Below are 20,253 nucleotides of genomic sequence, written 5' to 3'. Positions count from 1 at the left end.
ACTGACCTACAGAAAAAACAAAAACATAGAACACTCACTTTCAGGAATAGCTGCTTTGATGTGCACAAATTTAAAAAATATAAATGATATTAAAGATTTGTTCTAGAAACTAGCAAGGGTATTATGATTTTTAGACTAATCACACTTCATATTAGACTTGTTTTTCATAAGGTAGAGAAAACTCATAGAATAACAAGATCACAAAGATTCTTACAATTGTATATCTTATATCATTATAAGAGCATAGTAATGGTCATTTTATTTGTTTTGGGACCACCTCTGGCAGCGCTCAGGGATCACTCCTGGCTCTGTGCTCAGGTATCACTCCCTGGCTAGACTCAGGGGACCATATGGAACGCTGGGGATCAAACCCGTACCCGCCACATGTAAGGAAAGCATCCTACTTTGGCCTACAATGGCCATTTTACAATAAGATACATACTTGGGAGGAATTTGGAAAGTCATGCTCTTGATTCTGACCGTACTCAGAGGCAGAGGAGGACTGGGTCTCAGGCTGGACCCTCAGAAACTGGCTGGTTGCTGGCTTCCAGCTACTATGGCTGATTTTGTATGTTTTTCTTTTTTTCTTAAGGGATCTGAATTACAGATTATGCCTCAGAAGGACAATCTTTGAATAAAACATTGCTTCCTCCTAAAGAAAGATGCTTTGTGGAACATTACCTCCTCTAACCTATCCAAGGCATCGTTCAGCTTCCGCTGCCGCTCCAGTGCCAACAGCCACACCTGCTGCCAGCGAGCTGAAAGCTGATTGATCCGTGGGTTCTTCGCTTCAGACTGTGAAAGGATTGGCATGGGTGGAGGTGCGGGTTGATTCAAGGCCTTCCCTAAAAGGAAATATAAACATGAAATTAGAATAAAGGTGGATTTTTTTTCTGTTCACAAAGAGAAATGGTCATCTATGTATAAAATTAGGAGAACTTTACTATATTATCTAGTCAGTAAAAGACCCGACAGGACCTGGCAGTGCTGAGACATGGGACCATGCACTTTCAAAACTGTTGGTCCTCTTCCCCAGGTAACAGGAAATGCTTTAATCTATCTTTAATCAGTTTGGTCTTATCCTCAGTTAGCTGAGAAAATGTCAATTCAAAAAATGCAAAGGTCCATAGGAACTGATTCATAATTTCATTAGTAGAAGCCAAATGTTAATAGGCAGCACAGACAAAACAATGAAAAGGCCACTGCAAAAGAATTTGCCTCGCCACCTTGCAATTTCCTAACATTCCAAGAAAATGGGGTACAGTCTGTCAGTATTTTTTTGAAAGTGGAAAGTGGAAAATTTCTGAGAGGCACTTGGAAAGTGTCCATCTTCAATCAGCAGAACAAGCCTTCTAAAAGAGTGGGCTGGAAACATACTGCTTCCACTGCGGGACTTCTCGATGAATGGTGCATGGGGAGGCTCTATGTTTTTCCTTTTGTATGTCTTGGTGACACGGTCCACATCAGGTTGTTTGCGCGTCATCTCCTCCATAAATGTCTGTGGAGCAATAGGAAAAAGAGTTGAGCTTTTCCATAGTCCAGGACAGAATCAGTCAAGTTCCTACTAGCCAAGGTAGGCCCATGAGAGATACACTAAATGACAGAAACCTATACACAACTGATCTCCTCCCAAGAAATAAGACAGAACAAGTCACTTTATCAGGATTTGGGAACCTGAAGGAGTAAGACACGACACCTGACTTTAATAAGTGCACAACTAAATAAAGAAAACTGGTGCTAGAGCGATGATAGCACAGCGGGTAAGGTGTTTGCCCTCCATGCGGCCAACCTGGGTTCGATTCCCAGCATTCCATATGGTCCCCTGAGCACTGCCAGGAGTAATTCCTTAGTGTATGAGCCAAGAGTAACCCCTGTGCATCACCGGGTGTGACCCAAAAAGCAAAATAAAAAAAATTTAGATGTCAGAGCAATGAGTATTACACAGGGTGGCAAAGGAAGACTTAGGACAGCACTCACTGTTGAAGGTGGCAGGGAGTTGACTAGAAATTGGATATGGAGCTGAGCACTGAGACTGGAGTCTCAGTGATGGCATGGGGCAGGAAGACCCAAGGATGTCTAGCAATCAGAGGTGTTACAAAGAAGGCTGGAGAGGTTTCAAAATCTCAGAAAGTCCCCAAATCAGGATGAGGGGCTGGGATTTTATTCTGAGAACAATGGCACAACAAAAGAATTCTAATACGGAAAAGGGAGACAATCAGATTTCTATTTAGAGCTAGTCTTGGTTTTGGTGTAGAAAGCAGAAAGTTTTGTAAGAGCAATTAGCACTGGGAGTCAAGTTAAGAAAAAAACTGCAGAACATACAAAAGAATCGAGGAACTGAGCAGCTTGCTGCAGAGATGCCTCTGGACTTTGCCATAGGTGGATTTCACTGGGCCAGACGGGAGCAGGTGCTATCCCTCCACCTGCCGCCTAGGAATCCCAGCGGCCGCCATCTTCCAGAACCCAATGAAAATCACAGGTTTCATGGGATGGGTGAGGAGCTGATCCCTCTCATTCTCCCCACCCCGATGGGACTCTGAGATGATGCCCACCAAGTGCTAATGGCTACTACTTAAGCTCCATAATGACGGTGACCCAGAGACACATAAAAGAATCTTGAAACCGAGCAGCTTGCTGCAGGGTTCTCTCCAGACCCTAATTATTAAAATTTTAGAATTTCAGGGGCATATGCTATTCATGGGCTGGAGTGATAGCACAGTAGGTAGGGCATTTGCCATGCACGTGGCTGACCTGGGTTCGATTCCTCTGCCCCTCTCGAAGAGTCTGGCAAGCTACCCACGACGTAATTGATATGTAAAACTGAGTAACAAGTCTCACAATGGAGACGGTACTGGGCCTGCTCGAGTGGATCGATGAACAACGAGAGGGCAGTGCTACAGTGCTATGCTATTCATAACAAGCAATACAAAATAAACTGTCTAGCATTGCTTTTTCAGCAGGTTCGAATGGTGGTGGAAAAATTGCAAATAATAATGGTGGGATTGGTGTTGAAAGATTGAATGTAATTAGAGAGAGTATTGTGGAGATTGTCTACCACACAAAGGGGTGGGATTTGGGGTGGGGGGGATACTGGGGACTTTGGTGGTGGAAAATGTGCACTGGTGAAGGGATGCGTGTTTTATCATTGTATGACCAAAACTCCACCAAGAGTCTCCTGCCCCTGCGCCTGGCTGTTCCTCGCTGGGGTCCCTTGGAGGGGAGCGGGTTGAGCTTTCCTCCCCGCCCCGACCGGGGCTCTGGCAGCCGAAGACCTCCAGGACCAGCCACCACCACGCTGAGACCACTCTCCGCACACATGAAGGTACTGGCAGAGGGACAAAGCCACGCGGGTTCCGGGGCCGAGTCCTCCAAGCCTACTCGAATTGGAGTCGAGCATCTTCCACCCAGATCCTCCAAATTCCAGTAGGCGGGGGTCACACCCACCACCTGGCCCCCTGGCGCCGTGTAATCCCATCAGCGGCCAAGACTCAGAGACTATAAAATCCAGCTCCCGGAACCGTGCGGCCGCATTTGCGGCCGCGCGACATCTTATCACAACATCTTTTTATGATATTTTATTATCTCATTCCTACTTTGGACAAACTTGCAGGCTATCGAATATAGCCTGCCCACAGGGCAGAGTCTGGCAAACTCCCCGTGGCGCACCAAATATGCCAAATACCAGTAACAATGATGGGTCTCTTCTCCTAAAGAGCCTTGAATATAATCTCAGGGCTAGGATGAAAGAGACGTTACTGGGGCCTGCTCGAGGCAATCGACGAATAACAGGATGATGAAATGAAATGAAAATGAAATGACCAAAACTCAAATGTGAAAGCTTTGTAACTATATCTCATGGCGATTCAGTTAAAAAAAAAAAAAAAAGAAAGAAAACTGCAGAGACTCAGCAGTGACTTCTGGAAGACAGCAGCTCCCTGGAGATTTCTCTGGAACCAGCACCAAGCCCCTATCACAGGGGCAGCTCAGATGGAGCAGGTGTTCCCTCTCCGCCTCCTCCAAATGAACCCCCGGTGGCCACAAACTTCCGAAGAAAAACCCATACCCTTGGTATGCGGGACCGAGGACTGAAGACTCCAGACTATGTGGTGGTGGGGACGGGCCGTCCCCTCCTGTCTTCCCACCCTTTTGGGGTCCTGGCTGTCATGCCCACAAACTACCTGCAGGTGTCTTTTAAGTGCGTCAACGGCCTTAATACAGAGACTCACAACTGAATTTCAGAATGGATCAGCTACCTACAGAGATGTCTCCGGACTCCAATCATTTACAATTTTCGAATTCCAGGAGTGCGCGGCTGCTTTTGTGACCACATTGACCACTCATGGTATTCATAATAAGCAATAGAAAATAAATTATCTAGCATCTGCCTGTAGCAGGCAGTTTTGAGTGGTGGTGGGAAAATTAGAAATAATGGTGGTGGGAAAGTGTAATGGTGGTGGAACTGGTGTTGAAATATTGAATGTAATCAGTTAATGTGAACAACCTTATGAAAATAAAATTTAAAAATTATAAAAAAGAAAGAAAAAAAAGAAAAAACTGCAATAACTGAGGTAAGACATGGTGACAGCTGGGGTAAGGGCAGAAGAGAAAGAGACATATTTTAAAAGGAGGACAGATAAGAACAAATGATTGGTTAGAATTGGGGGCCTAGGAAAGAGAGGGGTACTAGGCAAATCACAGGCTTCTGTTTTGGGTGATTAGTGGGTAAGGGGAAAGGAGGCAGGTTTGAAAGGAAGAGATGGGGTCAGCCAGGAAGACAAGGATAAAGGAACTAAAGTCTGAAGGCTGTCTCTCCTTAATTTTTTTGCTTTTTGAGGTACACCCAAAGATACTTCGGGGACCATTTGGGATGCCAGGGATTGAACGCAGGTTGGTTGTGTGCAAGGCAAGCGCCTTATCTGCTGCACTATATCTCTGGCCCTAGCTGTCTCTCCTGTAGAGCTGATCTAAACTTTAGGAGACCATGATGTTGACGAGGAAGGAAAGGTCAAAGAGACAGGAGGAAAATGGACAAAATAAATGTTTTAAATTTAAATTAAAAAATAAAATAGAACCATACTGGGTATTTCTTGGGTGAGGGTCAAGGCTGAGGGGGCAGCAGGGATGACTAAGCAGTGCTGGGGATTAAACCAAGGTTCCAGTTAAGTGCATGCATTAGTCTATTGAGCTAGCTCCCTAACTATAAGAAGAGTTTTTGAGAAAGAAAGGAAAAGAAAGAGTCAACTATGTCACAGGGCAAATAAAGTATAATAAACATCAGTTGGAGTTTATCAGAGTGATGGAGCTGGGATAGCTGTCACTGAGCTGATGGGGATGGTAGTCAGATTACAGGGGCCTGAGGGCTGGCTGGGAAACTTGGAGAAGATAGGGAACAAGTGGTTTGGCAGAGAAAGGAAAAAGGGCCCCTGCAAGGAGTGTGTGGTCAGTAACTCCCAAAGAACTAAGTTGAAACTATTATGTACAGACGTTCTGCAGGAAAGAGCAAACATAATGGGGAACTTAAAGAGAAGAAAGAGAAGCCATGAGAGAAGGGAGAGGGACTGGACGTGTATCAGAAGGCAACACTTCAGCAGGGAAGGTCACTGTCACTGTCCTCCCATTGTTCATCGATTTTCTCGAGTGGGCCCAGTAACATCTCCATCGTGAGACTTTGTTGTTACTGTGTTTGGCATATCGAATACGCCATGGGGAGCTTGCCAGGCTTTGCCGTGCGGGAGAGATACTCTCGGTAGCTTGTCGGGCTCTCCGAGTGGGGTGGAGGAATCGAACTCGGGTCGGCCATGTTGACTGCGTGGAAGGCAAAGGCCCTACCTGCTGTGCTACCGCTCCAGCCCCCAGCGGGGAAGGTGTCCAATAGATTTGATAAGAAAGGTAAATGCGCACTTGCTAGGCAAACTGCTTATATAAATATTGAAAGACAGCATGTCAGGCTGGAGAAGTAGCACAGGGGTTAAGGAACTGGACTGGTTTGATCCCAGTACCACATGGTCCTCAAATATCACTGGTGCAGCTCTGGAGGCCGACTTCTCAGATGGTGGCAGGATTTCGATTCCTGGTGTGCATACCCTGTATAATCAATCCCCTTTCCTTGAGTGTAGGCAACACCTGAGTAAAGGCTGGGACAGCCATGAGGTCTGTCAGAGCTGGCAGGAGTTTCTACTGCCAGCTGAGAAGACTTCAGCTGCTCTGTTGTGAGAGTACCAGGTGGTCATGAGTATGGCCTTGATAGGCTGATGGCTGGCTCCAAGAGGAGGACCCATGGAGCTAAATGCCTGCTCCATGGAAACTGTAAGACAGGAAGTGTGTTTTAAGCTGATAAATCTGTGAGAATATAGTCAGCAGCAACTGGGAAATGAATACTCAGGGCTGAAGATGCAGCTCAGTGTTATGATACACGCTTTGCACCTAGGAGGTCCGAGGTCGAATCCCTGGCAACACAAGCGTATGTGCACACATACAAAGAATACACGGGGCAAAGAAAGTTGTTACACACATATACACTGAAAACTCGGGACAAAAAGGGTGGGGTGCTCTAGGGGCAACACAGCAAATGCCAGTGCCAACTTAATGCAGTGGAGTTACCTGATGCTCAGCAATAAGGGCTTTAACTCGGTCAATGTTCTGAGGAATGGGCTCCTGATCTCGCTGAATGAGGGTGGTCTCAGCCCACTGGATCCATGCCAGAAGTTCTTCCAAGAGCTCGGCATTAGCCACCAATTCTGACAGGGCAGTTTCGAGACGCTGCTGGTGTTGCTTGGCCCATGTCAAGACCTGGAAAAGAGAAAATCATTTTTTTTCAGTCACTTCTTTTATTCAAGCACATTCTTGCTACCCAAGTTCTTACTCTAATGGAATTTTTAAATGGATTCTAACAATGATGTTCTATGGGAAAGACCGTCCAAGGGTCTAGCAGCTTCACTCTTTTTCAGTAGGAGTTGGAATAAGAAATCAGCTCTCCTGAAAGCAAACATAGAGAATGCCCTAATAGACATGGGGATTCATAGGAAGGGGAGAAGAACATGTAGTATAGTCATTGAAAGTAATAATGAACACATCATAATGTTTAGTCTTTAGATTTCCGCATCCAAGGAGAATACAGTTAGGACTATAATGTTAACTTAATTCTGGAGATGTTCATGACGAATAAAAGATTTCTATTTGAAAACAAAGAAAGTATTACTTTAGTGCTATCAACCCAAATGTCAGGTACATGTATTCTCCAAAACCAGGAAGTCACCCACCTCTTCAAAGCGGGCTCGAATGATGGTGATCCAGTGTTTGATGGTGGTAATGCAATCAGGATGGCAGACAGCCAAGATTACTTCTCCCATAGCTACTGCTGCATTAACATCCACTCGCTTTTCTTCCACTTTCTTCATGAATTCCTAAACAATATGAATTTGAAAACAACAATTTAAGAAATCTAATCTAGCAGCACTTCTTAGTTCACAGTGAGGGGAAAAATAATTCCAGTATATCTTTACCTCCTAGTATTTTGGTACACACACCTCTATGAGCCTGCACCCAGGTGTCTCTGGAATCTTTTCCTTGTAGTGTGAGACAAAGAAAGGTTCACATAAGAGTACCTTTCTCTGCTGGGATAACAAACGTCGAGGGACACCCATGTATGCCTCTTTTTCAATGGCTAGGCATGGCATTTTTTTAGATTCTGAATTAAGTTTCTCTCTTCTAAAGAAAACTTCTGATTCTAAGGGTTGGAGATGTAGCTCAGTGGTAAAGTACATCCTAGCATATAAGAAACTTATGATTTAATCACTGGGATCCATCTCCCAAATCCTGATTTTAATCATTTCTATATGTGCAAACAGTATTGTCTTAGACAAATGACAGGCATGGCATCTTATGATACTTATAAAACTCATGTGACAGAATGACCAAGATTAAAGTCTCCCAGCAGGAAACACAAGATTCAAAAAGAAAACATTCCCCACACTGTCAGGCAGCTGGACTGAGGTGCCAGAGACTGCCTTGTCTATCTTGCAGCATGGTAAGCAATTCCAGGGTGGAAAATTGGGGCATAAAGCTGGTAATATAGAAAAAGAGAAACCAAGTACTTAGGGTGAGGAGTAAAGGTGTGTGTCAGAGCCATGTCGTGCTTAGTACCATGTTGTTTAACAAGTTCACAATGAATGTATAGGTTTTTTTTTTTAATTTATTTTTTTGGGTCATATATGGTGATATTCAGGGTTACACCTGACTCTGCACTCAGAAATTATTCCTGGCAGTTCTTGGAGGGCCATATGGAATCAAGGGGATTAAACCTGGATTGGCTGCATGCAAGGCAAATGCCCTACCTGCTGAACTATTGCTCTGGCCCCGTATAGTGTTTCTGTAAAAACAAATGAATGATCTTTAAGGTATCGTAAAAATGTAATTCCCTCTCATTCTTGCTAAACCAGCAAACTGGGCCCATTTTGATCCTGCTACTTTTCACATGGGGTCTGATGTTTCTACTCAAAAGCTGCTTTCCTTGAGCCCACACCGCTTGGTCCGTGGCATGGGTCACTGTTACTTGGAGCTGGATTACCTTATGGGTGTCTATGAGAGACTGCAGGGCTTCAGTGTCATCAGGAAGTGCTCCTCGAAAGCGAAGAGTTTGCTCTGCTTCAGAAAGCCACTCTAACAGCATGTGGACTGTATCCCGAAACTCTTCTGCCTGAAATAACCAAGTATGAAAGAGTGAACCCAGAGCTTTCTGCAGCGAAGGTCCTATATTCTGGGATATGCCATGAGATGGAGTTTGACCTGAACTTATAGGCCTTTAACAACCCCACCAAATCAAGGTTATCTTTCATTTGTACAACTCTGAGAACCAACTGAAGTCATTTTCTAATAATTCCTGTAGGACATTCAAAATATGTTTCACAGTTAAATTCAGAACTGGCTGGATCTGACTCTAACAAAGAAACCAGAATTAATCTGCTCCAACCATCCACCTTTTGCTGTTCTAGTAAGCATCACTCACCTGTTTTAAGGCCTGCTCTAGTCGGCTTTGTTTAGAGACAGAGAGTTTACACACGGTATCCCAGCGAGTACTCAGTTCCTGGAGCTGGCCTTTCACCCAAGTGGTATCATCACGGCTATTCTCAACCAGCTCTCGGCCTGAACGCTTTAGCACCTGAACCGTTCCTGTTCGCTTTCCCAGTTCCTTTTGGAAAACCTAGGAAAGAAAACAGAATTAGTTCATCTGAGAACTGTACTTGAATCCAAAAAGATGTAAAACCACAAAGAAAGTGAACATTTGGCTCAGTTTTTCTTTTTTGGGGGGGTACCACACCCGGTGATACTCAGGCTTTCCTCTTGGCTCTGTGCTCAGGAACCACTCCTGCCAGTGCTTGCGGGACAAGTTACATGGGATGCCAAGGATTGAACCCAGGTTGGTCATGTGCAAGGCAATCGCCCTACCCACTGCATTATTTCTCCAGCTCTGATTTAATTTTTCTTCATAGTTCCTATTATGTGTCTTTTAAACCGAGGGATGTAGGACAATGTAAAGAATGACCAGGAGAAATGGCTCCAACAAGGTGAACAGTGGGGCTCTCCATTTTTCCTACATGTAAGTGGGAATAATGTTACAATAACATTTCCAGTATTATGGGAAATATATATGAATATAACTGCCACGCACATAAACATGACTGATACAATTTCAAAGTAGAGTTGAATATTTTGTGCTGAAGTTTGACAGGTTCTGGATAAACTAAATATTGGTGTGCATAGTGTTGGGTTTGCTAAGTTTAAAAGCGGTTGAAAAAGTACTCATTTCTATTTTGGGAGCTAGTGGAAATGGATATTTGAGGGTCTTCTGAAGTTAAATCCATCTCATGACTCAACCAAAACACATAAACAGGAAAGGGGGGTGTTTGAGAGGAACTCAAAGTGAAATTTACACATCGCCAAGCCTGAATCAAACCAGTGTTGGTAAATTCTTTGGGACTGACACAGAATCCCAACAAGTTTGTTTAAACACTCAGATCAGGGACCTCCTCCCTGACAAGTAGGGACACTGTCTGTTCGATTTCCTTCCGGCCCCACGCGGCCAGCCTGAGCAAAGGCATGCAGAGGTAGCTGGCCCCACATTTGCCCTCTGTACAGTCCTGATTTCACACTTCACCTTATGGGCATCCATGAGGTTCATGACCAAATCAAGGTCCCCATGCACGGGCTGGTCCTCAGCCAGCTGTGGCTCCACCTTGTACAGCCAGTCGACCAAAGCCTGCAGAGCATCCATGAACTGGCCTGAAAACAGCAGGGCCTCTTCTAACTTGTGCTGCCTGAAACACACAAACAAACATCATTGTTTTCACAGATATTTTTCTTCGGTGAATGGCCCCAGTTCTGTTTTTCTGATACATTTGGCAGTGCTTAGGGCTTCTGTGTTCAGGGATCTCATGTGGTGGGGGTCAGGGGACCACAGAGTGCCAGGGATTGAGCCCAGGTTGGGAACGTGGAAGGCAAGTGCTTACCTACTTAAAGATAGTAAGTAAGAGATAGTAAGGCCTCCCGTTGATCGTCGATTTGCTCAGGCGGGCCCAGTAACGTCTCCATTGGCGACTTTGTTGTTACTGTGTCTGGCATATCGAATACTCGGTATCTTTCTGGCTTAGGCCTCAATTCTGACTACTGAAAGGAAACACTCCTCGGTGCTACATGACAAGGTTCCCATGTTGGAAATGAAAGTGACCAAGAGAGATACCTAGTTTTTTTTTTTTTTTAAATTCAAATCACTAATCAGAGTGGATTAAGAGTAGCGGAGGAGAGAGAAACAGAGGCCCTTCTGGCATCTTAGAGGCCAATGGTTAATAAGATGGGTACACCCTACTGATCCATGGTCTGTGTTAATTTACCACTTGTCCAGGAGAAGATGATGGTTCTAAATAATGGTCTAGAATTAAGAGTTTAATTCTTAGCTCTAAACTAGTTTTGTGATCCTGGGCTGTCTCTTTACCTCTCTAAACCTCAGTAGCTTCATTTGAAGAGCTATAGAACAAATAGACACCGTAGAACTTTGTGGAATGTAGTTAAGTAACAAGTCTCACAATTTGTTGTTACTGGTGCCCGCTTGAGCAAATCGATGAACAACAGGAGGGCAGTGCAGTGGGTAAAAATGGGAAAAGTACAACTTTTAGAAACAGTTCCCTTCAAATCCCAGCTCTGCGATTCAGTAGCAAAGTGACCATGGCATAGTGAAGAAGCCTCTGTGTTTCCCTTTCTATCTCTCCGGCCCTCTTCGGATTGTCTCCTTATCTATATAAAGGGAGTAACAGTTTCCACTCAGTGATCTTCATGGAACTAGGGACTATCTGGCCTGCAAAACACTGATCAGTAAAGGCTAGGTATCAAGAAGGCGACGTGAGGCAACATCTGCAGAGGCTCTGGTAGAGTCCAACACATCATGACGACACTCAGCTATTACAAGCTGGTTGTTTATAGATATTTAGACTTCCCAATTTCCTATTAGTGTTGGCTCGGCTTCATGAGCCTCAATCTAATATAGCAAGTTTAAAGTTTAAAATGAGAGAAATTTATTTCATTTTATTCAAATTATTTTGTAGCTTTTATTAAACTAACTGGATGTTCCGGGATGCTATAAAACCTCTTATTGAGACATAGCTTTATTTCTATTGGGTGGAATCCAGTCTCGTAGCTCTACGATACAACTACAAACCTATGAAAGGGAGACTTATACTCACCTCTCCACAGACTTGCCACAAACAGTGTCCCATTTGTCTCTGACTTCTCCCAGTAAGTTGTCAAGTTTCTGAGTGTCATCAGGAAGCAAAGTCTTTTCTTTCAGTGCCCTGCCTGTTCTAATTGTGGTATCATACACAGGTTGTTTGCCACCAAGGGTTTTCTGAAACTCCTATTTCCAAAAGAGAAAAGAAAATAAAAAGTGTTGACACTGACCTTTCCCATGGCCCCCCTTCAAGATCAGGAAACATCTTTTTGGGGGGTAAGGGCCACACCTGGTGATGCTCAGGGGTTACTTCTGGCTTTGCACTCAGGAATTACTCCTGGTGGTACTGGGGGGAGCATATGGGATGCCGGGAATCAAACCTAGGTCAGTTATGTGCAAGGCAAATGCCCTACCTGCTATACAGGTATCTCCCCAGTTCCCGTCAGGTGACATCTTGATTGAAACAAAAACCAGTTTTGGAGTTTTCATGTTTGTAGCCAGTTTTTAAATAAAATCAACAACAGCTTATCCATATGACGTGAACAAAGTTTTGTTTAGGCCATATATAGTCATGTATGACAATTCCCAAAGGCCTGCAGATTTATAACTGCTTACTTTTGTACTTTGTATGAACTGTTATTTCAAATGAACAGTTGTCACAGTAAGATGGTCATATTGAAATTTTAATACTGATAAGCTCTCTTTGGACTAACTATACACCCTGGTTAGCAAGCCTTATTTAGTAAAAATTAAGTTTAGCACCTGAGATATGGGAACTGCTTTACCTTGTGTTTAGAGAGCTGAAGTTTGATTTTATCTGGATCATTGGATATCTCCAGTTCGGAGTCCAGGTGACTCTCTGCATCTTCAAGCCAGTCAATCAGTTTTTTCCAAGCTTCATGGAACTACAATTACACAAAAAGTTAATTTATAACAGAAATTAATGTGCACACATTTGATGTTTTTATGCAAACCAATCCAAACACTTGCTATCCACGGTTGTTCATCTCTTAGTATCTTTCCTTTATGACTCACTTGTTTTGCCCGCTTTCTGGCATCATCCAGTGATCTCCCTCTTTCAATAGATCGCTGGACAACCTTTTCCCATCGGGACTGGACGCTAACCAACAAGTTCTTGATCAGAACAACATCCTGTTTTTGACTAAGGAACTTTAACTGATTCCCAGTTTGATCAAGTTCAATGATTTGGTCTCGATGAGCGTTTACTTCATTTGCAAAAACCTGAGAGAAAAAAGATATTGCTCTTTTTAAACTTAAGACAAAGAAAAGTAGGATTTCTTTTAACTCAGTTCATTCAAAAGGAAGACAAAATCATACTGTGATAGTCACCTTGTGCTCTTCTATCTGGGAGAGGACAGTGTTGAGAATCAGGCTGGGAGGAGAAGCGATGTTTAAACTCTGCTCTGCTAGGGTGAGCCAGTTGATAAATTCTTGTAGTGAATTCTGGAACTCTGTTGCCAGGTTGAGGGCCTCTTCTAGCTTTGACTGAATTTTAATTAAAACACAGACAAAGAAAAAAAGTGCCAAATTTAAGGAATTGCAGCAGTAAGGACAAAAGCATGAATTGTACTCCAAATGAAATGCATTCTAAAAAGAAGCCTCATTTAATCAACCTGCAAACATGCTTTGTTTGTAAAGAAGGGAGCATTTTAATGTTAGAGTCTGAAAATGAAGCAACTGTGTATGAGAGAGGAAAGAGGATAATATGCAGCTAAGTTTTTTTCTCAGCCATTCCCACTTCCTGGATGTTAAAGAAGAGGAATAAAACTATTCAGCAAGTGTTAAGTGAACAGACTCCTTGGTGGTGACAGCTGCAAGATCTGTAACCTGCTCTGGGCAAAGTCTCAGCTTCCTTTGATGTACTGTTTATGGCATCACAACAACCAGTGAAAAGCAGTTTATAGATGATGTTTGCTACAGTGTTCTTTTAAAATGTTTCCAGAAAATGATAATCGAAAAGGTATGAGTCTGAAACTTACGTGACAAGCAGAATAAAAAAAATAAAATAAGCTATGATAGTCTAAGCAAAAATATGATGCAGAATTTAAATTTTTATATATTTTTTGATCTAAATCAAAACCACAAAAACTGTCTCATTCAGGACACGTGCTACTTCCTATGAGAATGCACTAATTCCACAGTCTACAAGCTTGAATTCCACAGTCTACAGAGACTTTTATTCCTCACATCTATTTGCGCGACTGACTCTTACCCCAGTCTAAATAGAAGAATGACATAGCCTAAAAGTGTTACTTGTTATTACTTGGGCTATACATGATTTCTACTTTCTTCTCTGCTTTCACACTTTCCCTTTTCCTTGTGGGGGAGGGTGCCAACCTAACTGTGCTCAGGGCTTACTACTGGTTCTCTGCTAAGGGATGACTCCTGGTGGTGCTTGGGGACCATATGAGACGCCAGGGATCGAACCAAGGCTGGCCATGTGCAAGGCACCTTACCCACTGTACTACTGCTCCAGCCCTGTTTACTTTCACACATTTAAGAAACCTAAAACAGTACTATAATGAACATTATAAAAATATACAGACCCAACCTAATCAAGTGGGAAAAAGGAAATCAACCTCAAATCATAACAATGAAGTTAGGGAGCTGGGGCAATTGTTCTGTCTCTTGAGGCAACTCATTCTGCTACTGAGAAAAACCTATAGAAAAAAAAATTTTTTTTTTGGGGGGGGAGGTGGAGGGGTCACACCTGGTGATGTGCAGCGGGTCACTCCTGGTTCTACATTCATTAATTACTCCTGGCGGTGCTTGGGGTACCATATGGGATGCCAGGGATTAAACCTGGGCCAGCTGTGTGGAAGGCAAATGCCTTAACTGCTGTACGAGTGCTCTGACCCTTGGAAATTCTTTAGTCAATTCTGTACTGTGCAGAAATTATAGAACTGACCTATCTAAGTAATAATCTATCGAAGATACAGTATATACTCAGGACTTCTGGACTTTTTTTTTTCCCCAGAGAAAAATGACAAGATACCAAGCCAGAAGAATTCCAACACGCGAATTCTTCTCTCAAAATGTTCATTTTCCTGTCAGTATATCTGTCCTTCTGCTCAGAATATTTCATGACATGGTCATGTCTCACTGCTTCATCTATATATTGATTATAGTGCCTGCTCTATAGAAGTTGTACATAGTTGTATAGATTATGGTACATGCTCTATAGAAGTTGGTTGAATGAATGTGACCAACTGATCTGAACACATCTTACACTGATCTTCCCAGCACAGAAACTCTTTGTTACTCTTTGAGCAATACCTGGTGATGCTTGTGGGATAATACAGTGCCAGATATTGAAAGAATTCTAATCCGAAATTCTGTATTCATAACACTCAATGTTTGGGAATCAAATGTCTTGGTTCCTCATCATTTTTCTCTTTAAGAGAATTATATTTTTTGAGAAGAGTAGGTAGAGATAATAAAATCTATCTCTTATTAGTAAATTTCCTTGAATATTATATTTCACTTATACTAGAAACCAAGTTCCTTGGGGGTAAATTATTAATCACATTCCCTGCATGATCTGTCTCCACCCTCTCAATCCCAAGTCACAATCCCAAACCTTTTTTGGGGGGCAGTGTCAGGAATGAAACCCAGGAACTCAGACACGTAAGGTACGTAATCAGTCACTGAGCCACATCCTCAAACCCCCCAAATTATAGGTCAGTGATAAATTGTGAGATATGGGCTGGAGCGATAGCACAGCGGGTAGGGCGTTCGCCTTACAAGCGGCTAACATGGCCGACCCGAGTTCGATTCCTCCGCCCCTCTCGGAGAGCCCGGCAAGCTACTGAGAGTATTCGATATGCCAGACACAGTAACATGGAGTTTATCACCGAGCAAACAGGCAGCAGTATCTTAATTGGAGGATGCAAAAAGGATAAAAGCTGATATTGACAGAAACTAGTATTATCAATGCATCTGTGAATAATGAATAAAAACATGAATAAAAATACAAATAAAAAATACAAATTTAGAAACAGAAAAAATTATTTGATTAACACAAAGCCAATTCTGAGGATATCAGTCCTACAACCTGTTTTTTTTTTTTAAACAACAACAACAACTATAGAAACTAGATAGTAATTACAGGTAATCACTAGAAAAACTACTTAAACACAGTTGTAATCATATTACGAGGTGATACCTTTCTTTCTTCCATTTTGTTGCTGACCACTTGCCACTTCTGCTCCAAGAGTACAACACTCTGCTCTGTCTTAGAGCCAGACCCAGATTCGTCCCGGCTTAGAAGCATAAGCCTGCCCTTATCCAGCAGTTGATTATAAGTTTCTTCCTTGGCTTTGAGCTGTGAATAGAGTTCCTACAAGAAAAGGCAGGAAAAATATCAATAATCCCTACTCCCTGGGAGATACCTACATTCAGATTTAGTATAGCTTTGTACATGCTAACGTGGATTTAATCCCTGGCATCCCAAACAACTCACCAAAGCACCACTAGGAGTAATTCCTGAGTGCAAAGCCAGGAGTAATTCCTGAGTACTTCTGGGTATGCCCCCCTGCCCCCCAACACCGTCAAAACAAACAACCACCCCTACCAACACCATCAAAGCTCCAAAAAACAAATAAGATGTACCAGCAATTTGGAAAGATCCAGCAATGTTTCATCTTTTTTATTTTTTTTTTTGCTTTTTTTAGGTGACACCTGGCAATGCTCAGGGGTTACTCCTGGCTTTGCACTCAGGAATCACTCCTGGCGGTGCTTGGGGGGCCATATGGGATGCTGGAAATTGAACCCAGGTCGGCTGCATGCAAGGCAAATGCCCTACCCGCTGTGCTATTGCTCCAGCCCCCAGCAATCAATGTTTCATCTTGATTAAAACCCTTTCTTCTGGATCTGGTTCAGCAACTGAGGTTTTTTGAGGGAACCCATCACTTTTCTTTTTTTTGATTTTTGGGTCACACCTGGCTTTGCACAGGGGTTACTCCTGGCTCTGCACTCAGGAATTACCCCTGGCGGTGCTCAGGGGACCATATGGGATGCTGGAAATGGAATCCGGGTTGGCCGCGCGCAAGGCAAACGCCCTACCCGCTGTACTATTGCTCCAGCCCCAAAGGGAACCCATCACTTTTAATATTAAAATTATTTTGTTGCTTATTTTTTTTGGGGGGGGGATAGGGATCAGTAATGACAAAAAATAGGCTTTACTAATTTGTTTCCAAACCTTTTTGCTGAGGATTTACCTAAAAACTGTGTTGCCTTTTGTTTTTGGCATATTTTTTCTTCAGTTTTTGGGCTATGGCCCAGCATGCTCAGGGCTTTTTACTCCTCGCTCTGTACTCAGGGACCACATGACAAGATGACAGGAATTGAACTGGGGTTGGCTGCATGCAAAGCAAGCATCTTACCACCCTCTGTTCTGTCTTTCTATGCCTCAGCAAGATTTTGTAAGACAAGATATTCATTGTATTCCACTATACCATTATATTTCCTAAATACTATCACATTTATATTATATATTCATTTTCTAGATGTTCTCACCTTCAACACTCTTAAGCCAATAGATTTTTCAGCTCACCAACGTATTTTTACCCAACGATTCCTTGCTATTCTTAACTGCTAACTTTAGTGAAAAATTAAAAGCCTACATATTCCCAGCAGTTTCCAATGCTGTACTGTATCATTAATGAACATATATAATGAACATAATGTGTATACTTTGTACACACATACATACATAAATTTTCATGAATTTAGAAAGGAGCTACTGAATACGGGATGCCTATGCTGGATATCAAGAAATCTCTATTACCATATGTGTGTCAAGCTGTTCCCTAGCAGTTTCAGGAAGTCCTCCTGTGGGTTTAGATGCTGAAAGTTGGGTCTCCATTCTAGAGAGTTCCAAAAGGAAGTCTTCAATTTCACTGTGGAAACCCTGGGCCTTTGGAAAAAAGACAGCAATGTTACCATCAATTCTCAATTTCAAAAGAAAACTTTCTAAATTATCATAGGAAGAATCTATCTTGGGGGAAGAATTATGGGCTACCCTCAGGAAGTGTTCTGCTGCCGAATTAATATTCATATGCATTTATTGCAGAAACTAGAAGAATTCTTCAAGCCTCAGTGTAGCATATGAACCCCTGATAGAACACAATAAATTGACTGCCTCAGGGATTATTGAATATGTACATGAAGAACTTGACTTGCCAAGAACTGAATCTGTAAAGAAAAGATTTAAGTGAAGCTACACTAACTTTGCAAAATAGGAGACTGTGCTACAGCTAATCCAAGGAAGCACCCAACTAAAAGCTGTTCTCTCCATGAGTTCCAGCACAAAACTGACTGCCCTGTCAATCTGGTGGGTACTATCCCTAACTGTATTTCTCCTACTGACTTAGGCTTTCTTCCGATGATGTTACGAGTGTGCTTAGCTATGTGAGGTATCCGATGTATGTACCTGTTGCAGTGTTGACTGAAGCTGCTGCTCTCTCTCCTCTGTTTTTTGTAACACTGACTCCCAACACTGGTTCATAGTTTCCAAACGGCTTCTTAAACTGCTGGCATCGTCTCCAGCACTAGATTCAAGAAGCTCATTGCCTGCTTTGTTGACTGTTTCCACCGTGGCTTGATGGGCCAAAACATCATTTTTGAGAACCTATAGAATATTGAGCAACATAATTTATTTACAGATATCATCAAACCCAGTTCTCTGAGGTACACTCATAAAAAATGCTCTGGTGGCAATGTTTGGTCTCAAACAAAAAGAAATGAAAAATAAGAAGACTTACATGGTGCTTTGCAAGCTCAACTTCAATGACTTTTGGGTCTCCACTTATTGGTCTCTGAGCATCTAACAACTCTTCAGTATGAGTCAGCCAACTCATTAGCTCCTCTAAGGCATGTTGGAACTGGCCAAGGGCCAAGAGTGCACCTTCCAGCTTATGCTACGCAGATAAGAGACATAAAGAAAATATTAGTTCTGATATTAGAAAACAGGAGACAGTAGTCCATTTATAGCCACCATGGTTTGCCTTACCTGTCTGTGGGCAATTTTCTCACCCAGGTTCTCCCAGAGGTGTTTGAGCTCTGTCAGTGGCTCTCGTATGATGTCCCTATCTGTCTCATCAGTAGCTTTCTTTAGCATCAGTTCACCCTGGTGATTGAGCTTCTCCATTTCAATTTGCTGTTGGTAAACCTCCACTTTAAACTCCTACAAAAGACATGCTTAATGTTAATATTTATGTCAATGTTAAACCAACTACTCCAAAAATTAAAAAGAAGCAATCCTTCTTCAAAAGCCATTCCTAAATACAAACCTTCATTTCATTTAATTGGTCTTTGACAGTGTTGAGGTCAGTGCCGACAGGGGGCATTGTACAGAGTTTAATCACCGTGTTATCTAGCCAGTCAAACATAGCCTAAAACAAACAGATAAACAATCAGAAAACAAAAGCACAAGGATATAGGAGAGAATCAGTGTCATCTCAATGAAGCAGAGATAAATCAAAATCATCTTGCACTGTATATGCTTCTGGGTCAAGGGCCGAGGTAAGGGCAAGATCTTTATTCCACTATTAAAGGGACTGAAGAGACAAAACAGTTTAGTAGATAAGGTTCTAGCCTTGCACACAACCAACCATGGATAAGCCCTGTCACTGCATTTGGTCTCCTGAGCACCATCAAGAATGATTTCCAAGTAGAGCCAGGAGTAAGCCCTGAGCACAACTGGGTATTTCTTCTCCCTTGAGAAAAACAAATACACTCCCCCCCCCCCCCCCCCCGCGATCCTTTGCCAAAAAGCCCCCACAAAAAACCACACAAAAGAAACCCAGGGATTTGAAAGGAAGCAAATGGGGCCAGAAAAACTGCAAGTTGCTTGCAACGCATATGGCTGATCTCAGTTTGATCTCTGGCATTGCATAAGGTCCCCTGAGCACCATAGGAATGATTCCTGAGACAAAGCCAAGAGTAAGTTCTGAGCACTGCCAGGTGAGGTTCCAAAACAAAACCAGAAAAAAGAAGCCAATGAAATTGGGATAATATCCAAAGTAAATTATAATTTAGAAAAAAAATGTATAAATAAAATATCCTGAGAAGTTACTGTGCCAAGTTGTGTTTCAAGATTAATCTGAGATTTGGAACCTCTAGCAAGCAATGACTTTCACAGAAGGTCAGCCTCAATATATGGCCACGGTGAAGATAAATATGATGATCACACAATGGTGAAGATATGGCAGAAGGGTAGAAACGTGGGAGTCACTTTTTTTTCCCTCGCAGGATTTGAGCTAGAAACTTTGGCTGAAAATATAGAAGCAGCACTGTTGTTAGCTCTGAGGATGCTGCGGTCCTATAAAGGTGACCCACTCTTACCTGGATTTAGAAAATGACAGAGAACTCGGACCCTGTCATGGTGGGCGTGCCTCTCACCTGAAGTGTGTCCTGATACTGCACAGCTGCCTGCATGGCATCCTCAAGCTTTTCGATTCTCTCTTTCCATGTTTTGTTTAAGTTCTCCCAGGCATTATTCATCTAGGAGAAAA

The 20,253-nt window shown here is 42.7% G+C and overlaps 1 protein-coding gene across 24 annotated transcripts in view; it reads right to left on the bottom strand.

Annotated features, from left to right (window-relative positions):
• MACF1 (microtubule actin crosslinking factor 1) overlaps positions 1-20,253 on the bottom strand; it is a 403,924-nt gene that overhangs the window by 20,313 nt on the left and 363,358 nt on the right. For all 24 annotated transcript variants that reach the window (XM_056123700.1, XM_056123697.1, XM_056123710.1 and 21 more), the window contains 18 exons: positions 20,141-20,242; positions 19,030-19,131; positions 18,750-18,923; positions 18,502-18,657; positions 18,171-18,368; positions 17,526-17,654; positions 15,903-16,076; positions 13,067-13,222; positions 12,752-12,958; positions 12,502-12,621; positions 11,733-11,902; positions 10,154-10,313; positions 9,005-9,199; positions 8,567-8,695; positions 7,260-7,403; positions 6,601-6,789; positions 1,378-1,498; positions 682-845 (listed from right to left, as the gene is read on the bottom strand). In XM_056123700.1, the coding sequence (XP_055979675.1) occupies positions 682-845; positions 1,378-1,498; positions 6,601-6,789; positions 7,260-7,403; positions 8,567-8,695; positions 9,005-9,199; positions 10,154-10,313; positions 11,733-11,902; positions 12,502-12,621; positions 12,752-12,958; positions 13,067-13,222; positions 15,903-16,076; positions 17,526-17,654; positions 18,171-18,368; positions 18,502-18,657; positions 18,750-18,923; positions 19,030-19,131; positions 20,141-20,242 (2,790 nt within the window). The remainder of the gene's footprint in view (positions 1-681; positions 846-1,377; positions 1,499-6,600; positions 6,790-7,259; positions 7,404-8,566; positions 8,696-9,004; positions 9,200-10,153; positions 10,314-11,732; positions 11,903-12,501; positions 12,622-12,751; positions 12,959-13,066; positions 13,223-15,902; positions 16,077-17,525; positions 17,655-18,170; positions 18,369-18,501; positions 18,658-18,749; positions 18,924-19,029; positions 19,132-20,140; positions 20,243-20,253) is intronic.

The sequence above is a fragment of the Sorex fumeus genome, unplaced genomic scaffold (genome assembly GCF_029834395.1).
Source record: "Sorex fumeus unplaced genomic scaffold, SorFum_2.1 ptg000047l, whole genome shotgun sequence".
NCBI classification, from domain to species: Eukaryota; Metazoa; Chordata; class Mammalia; order Eulipotyphla; family Soricidae; genus Sorex; species Sorex fumeus.
The sequence above is the reverse complement of the archived record's forward strand: the minus strand, read 5'-3'. Positions and strand labels throughout refer to the sequence as shown.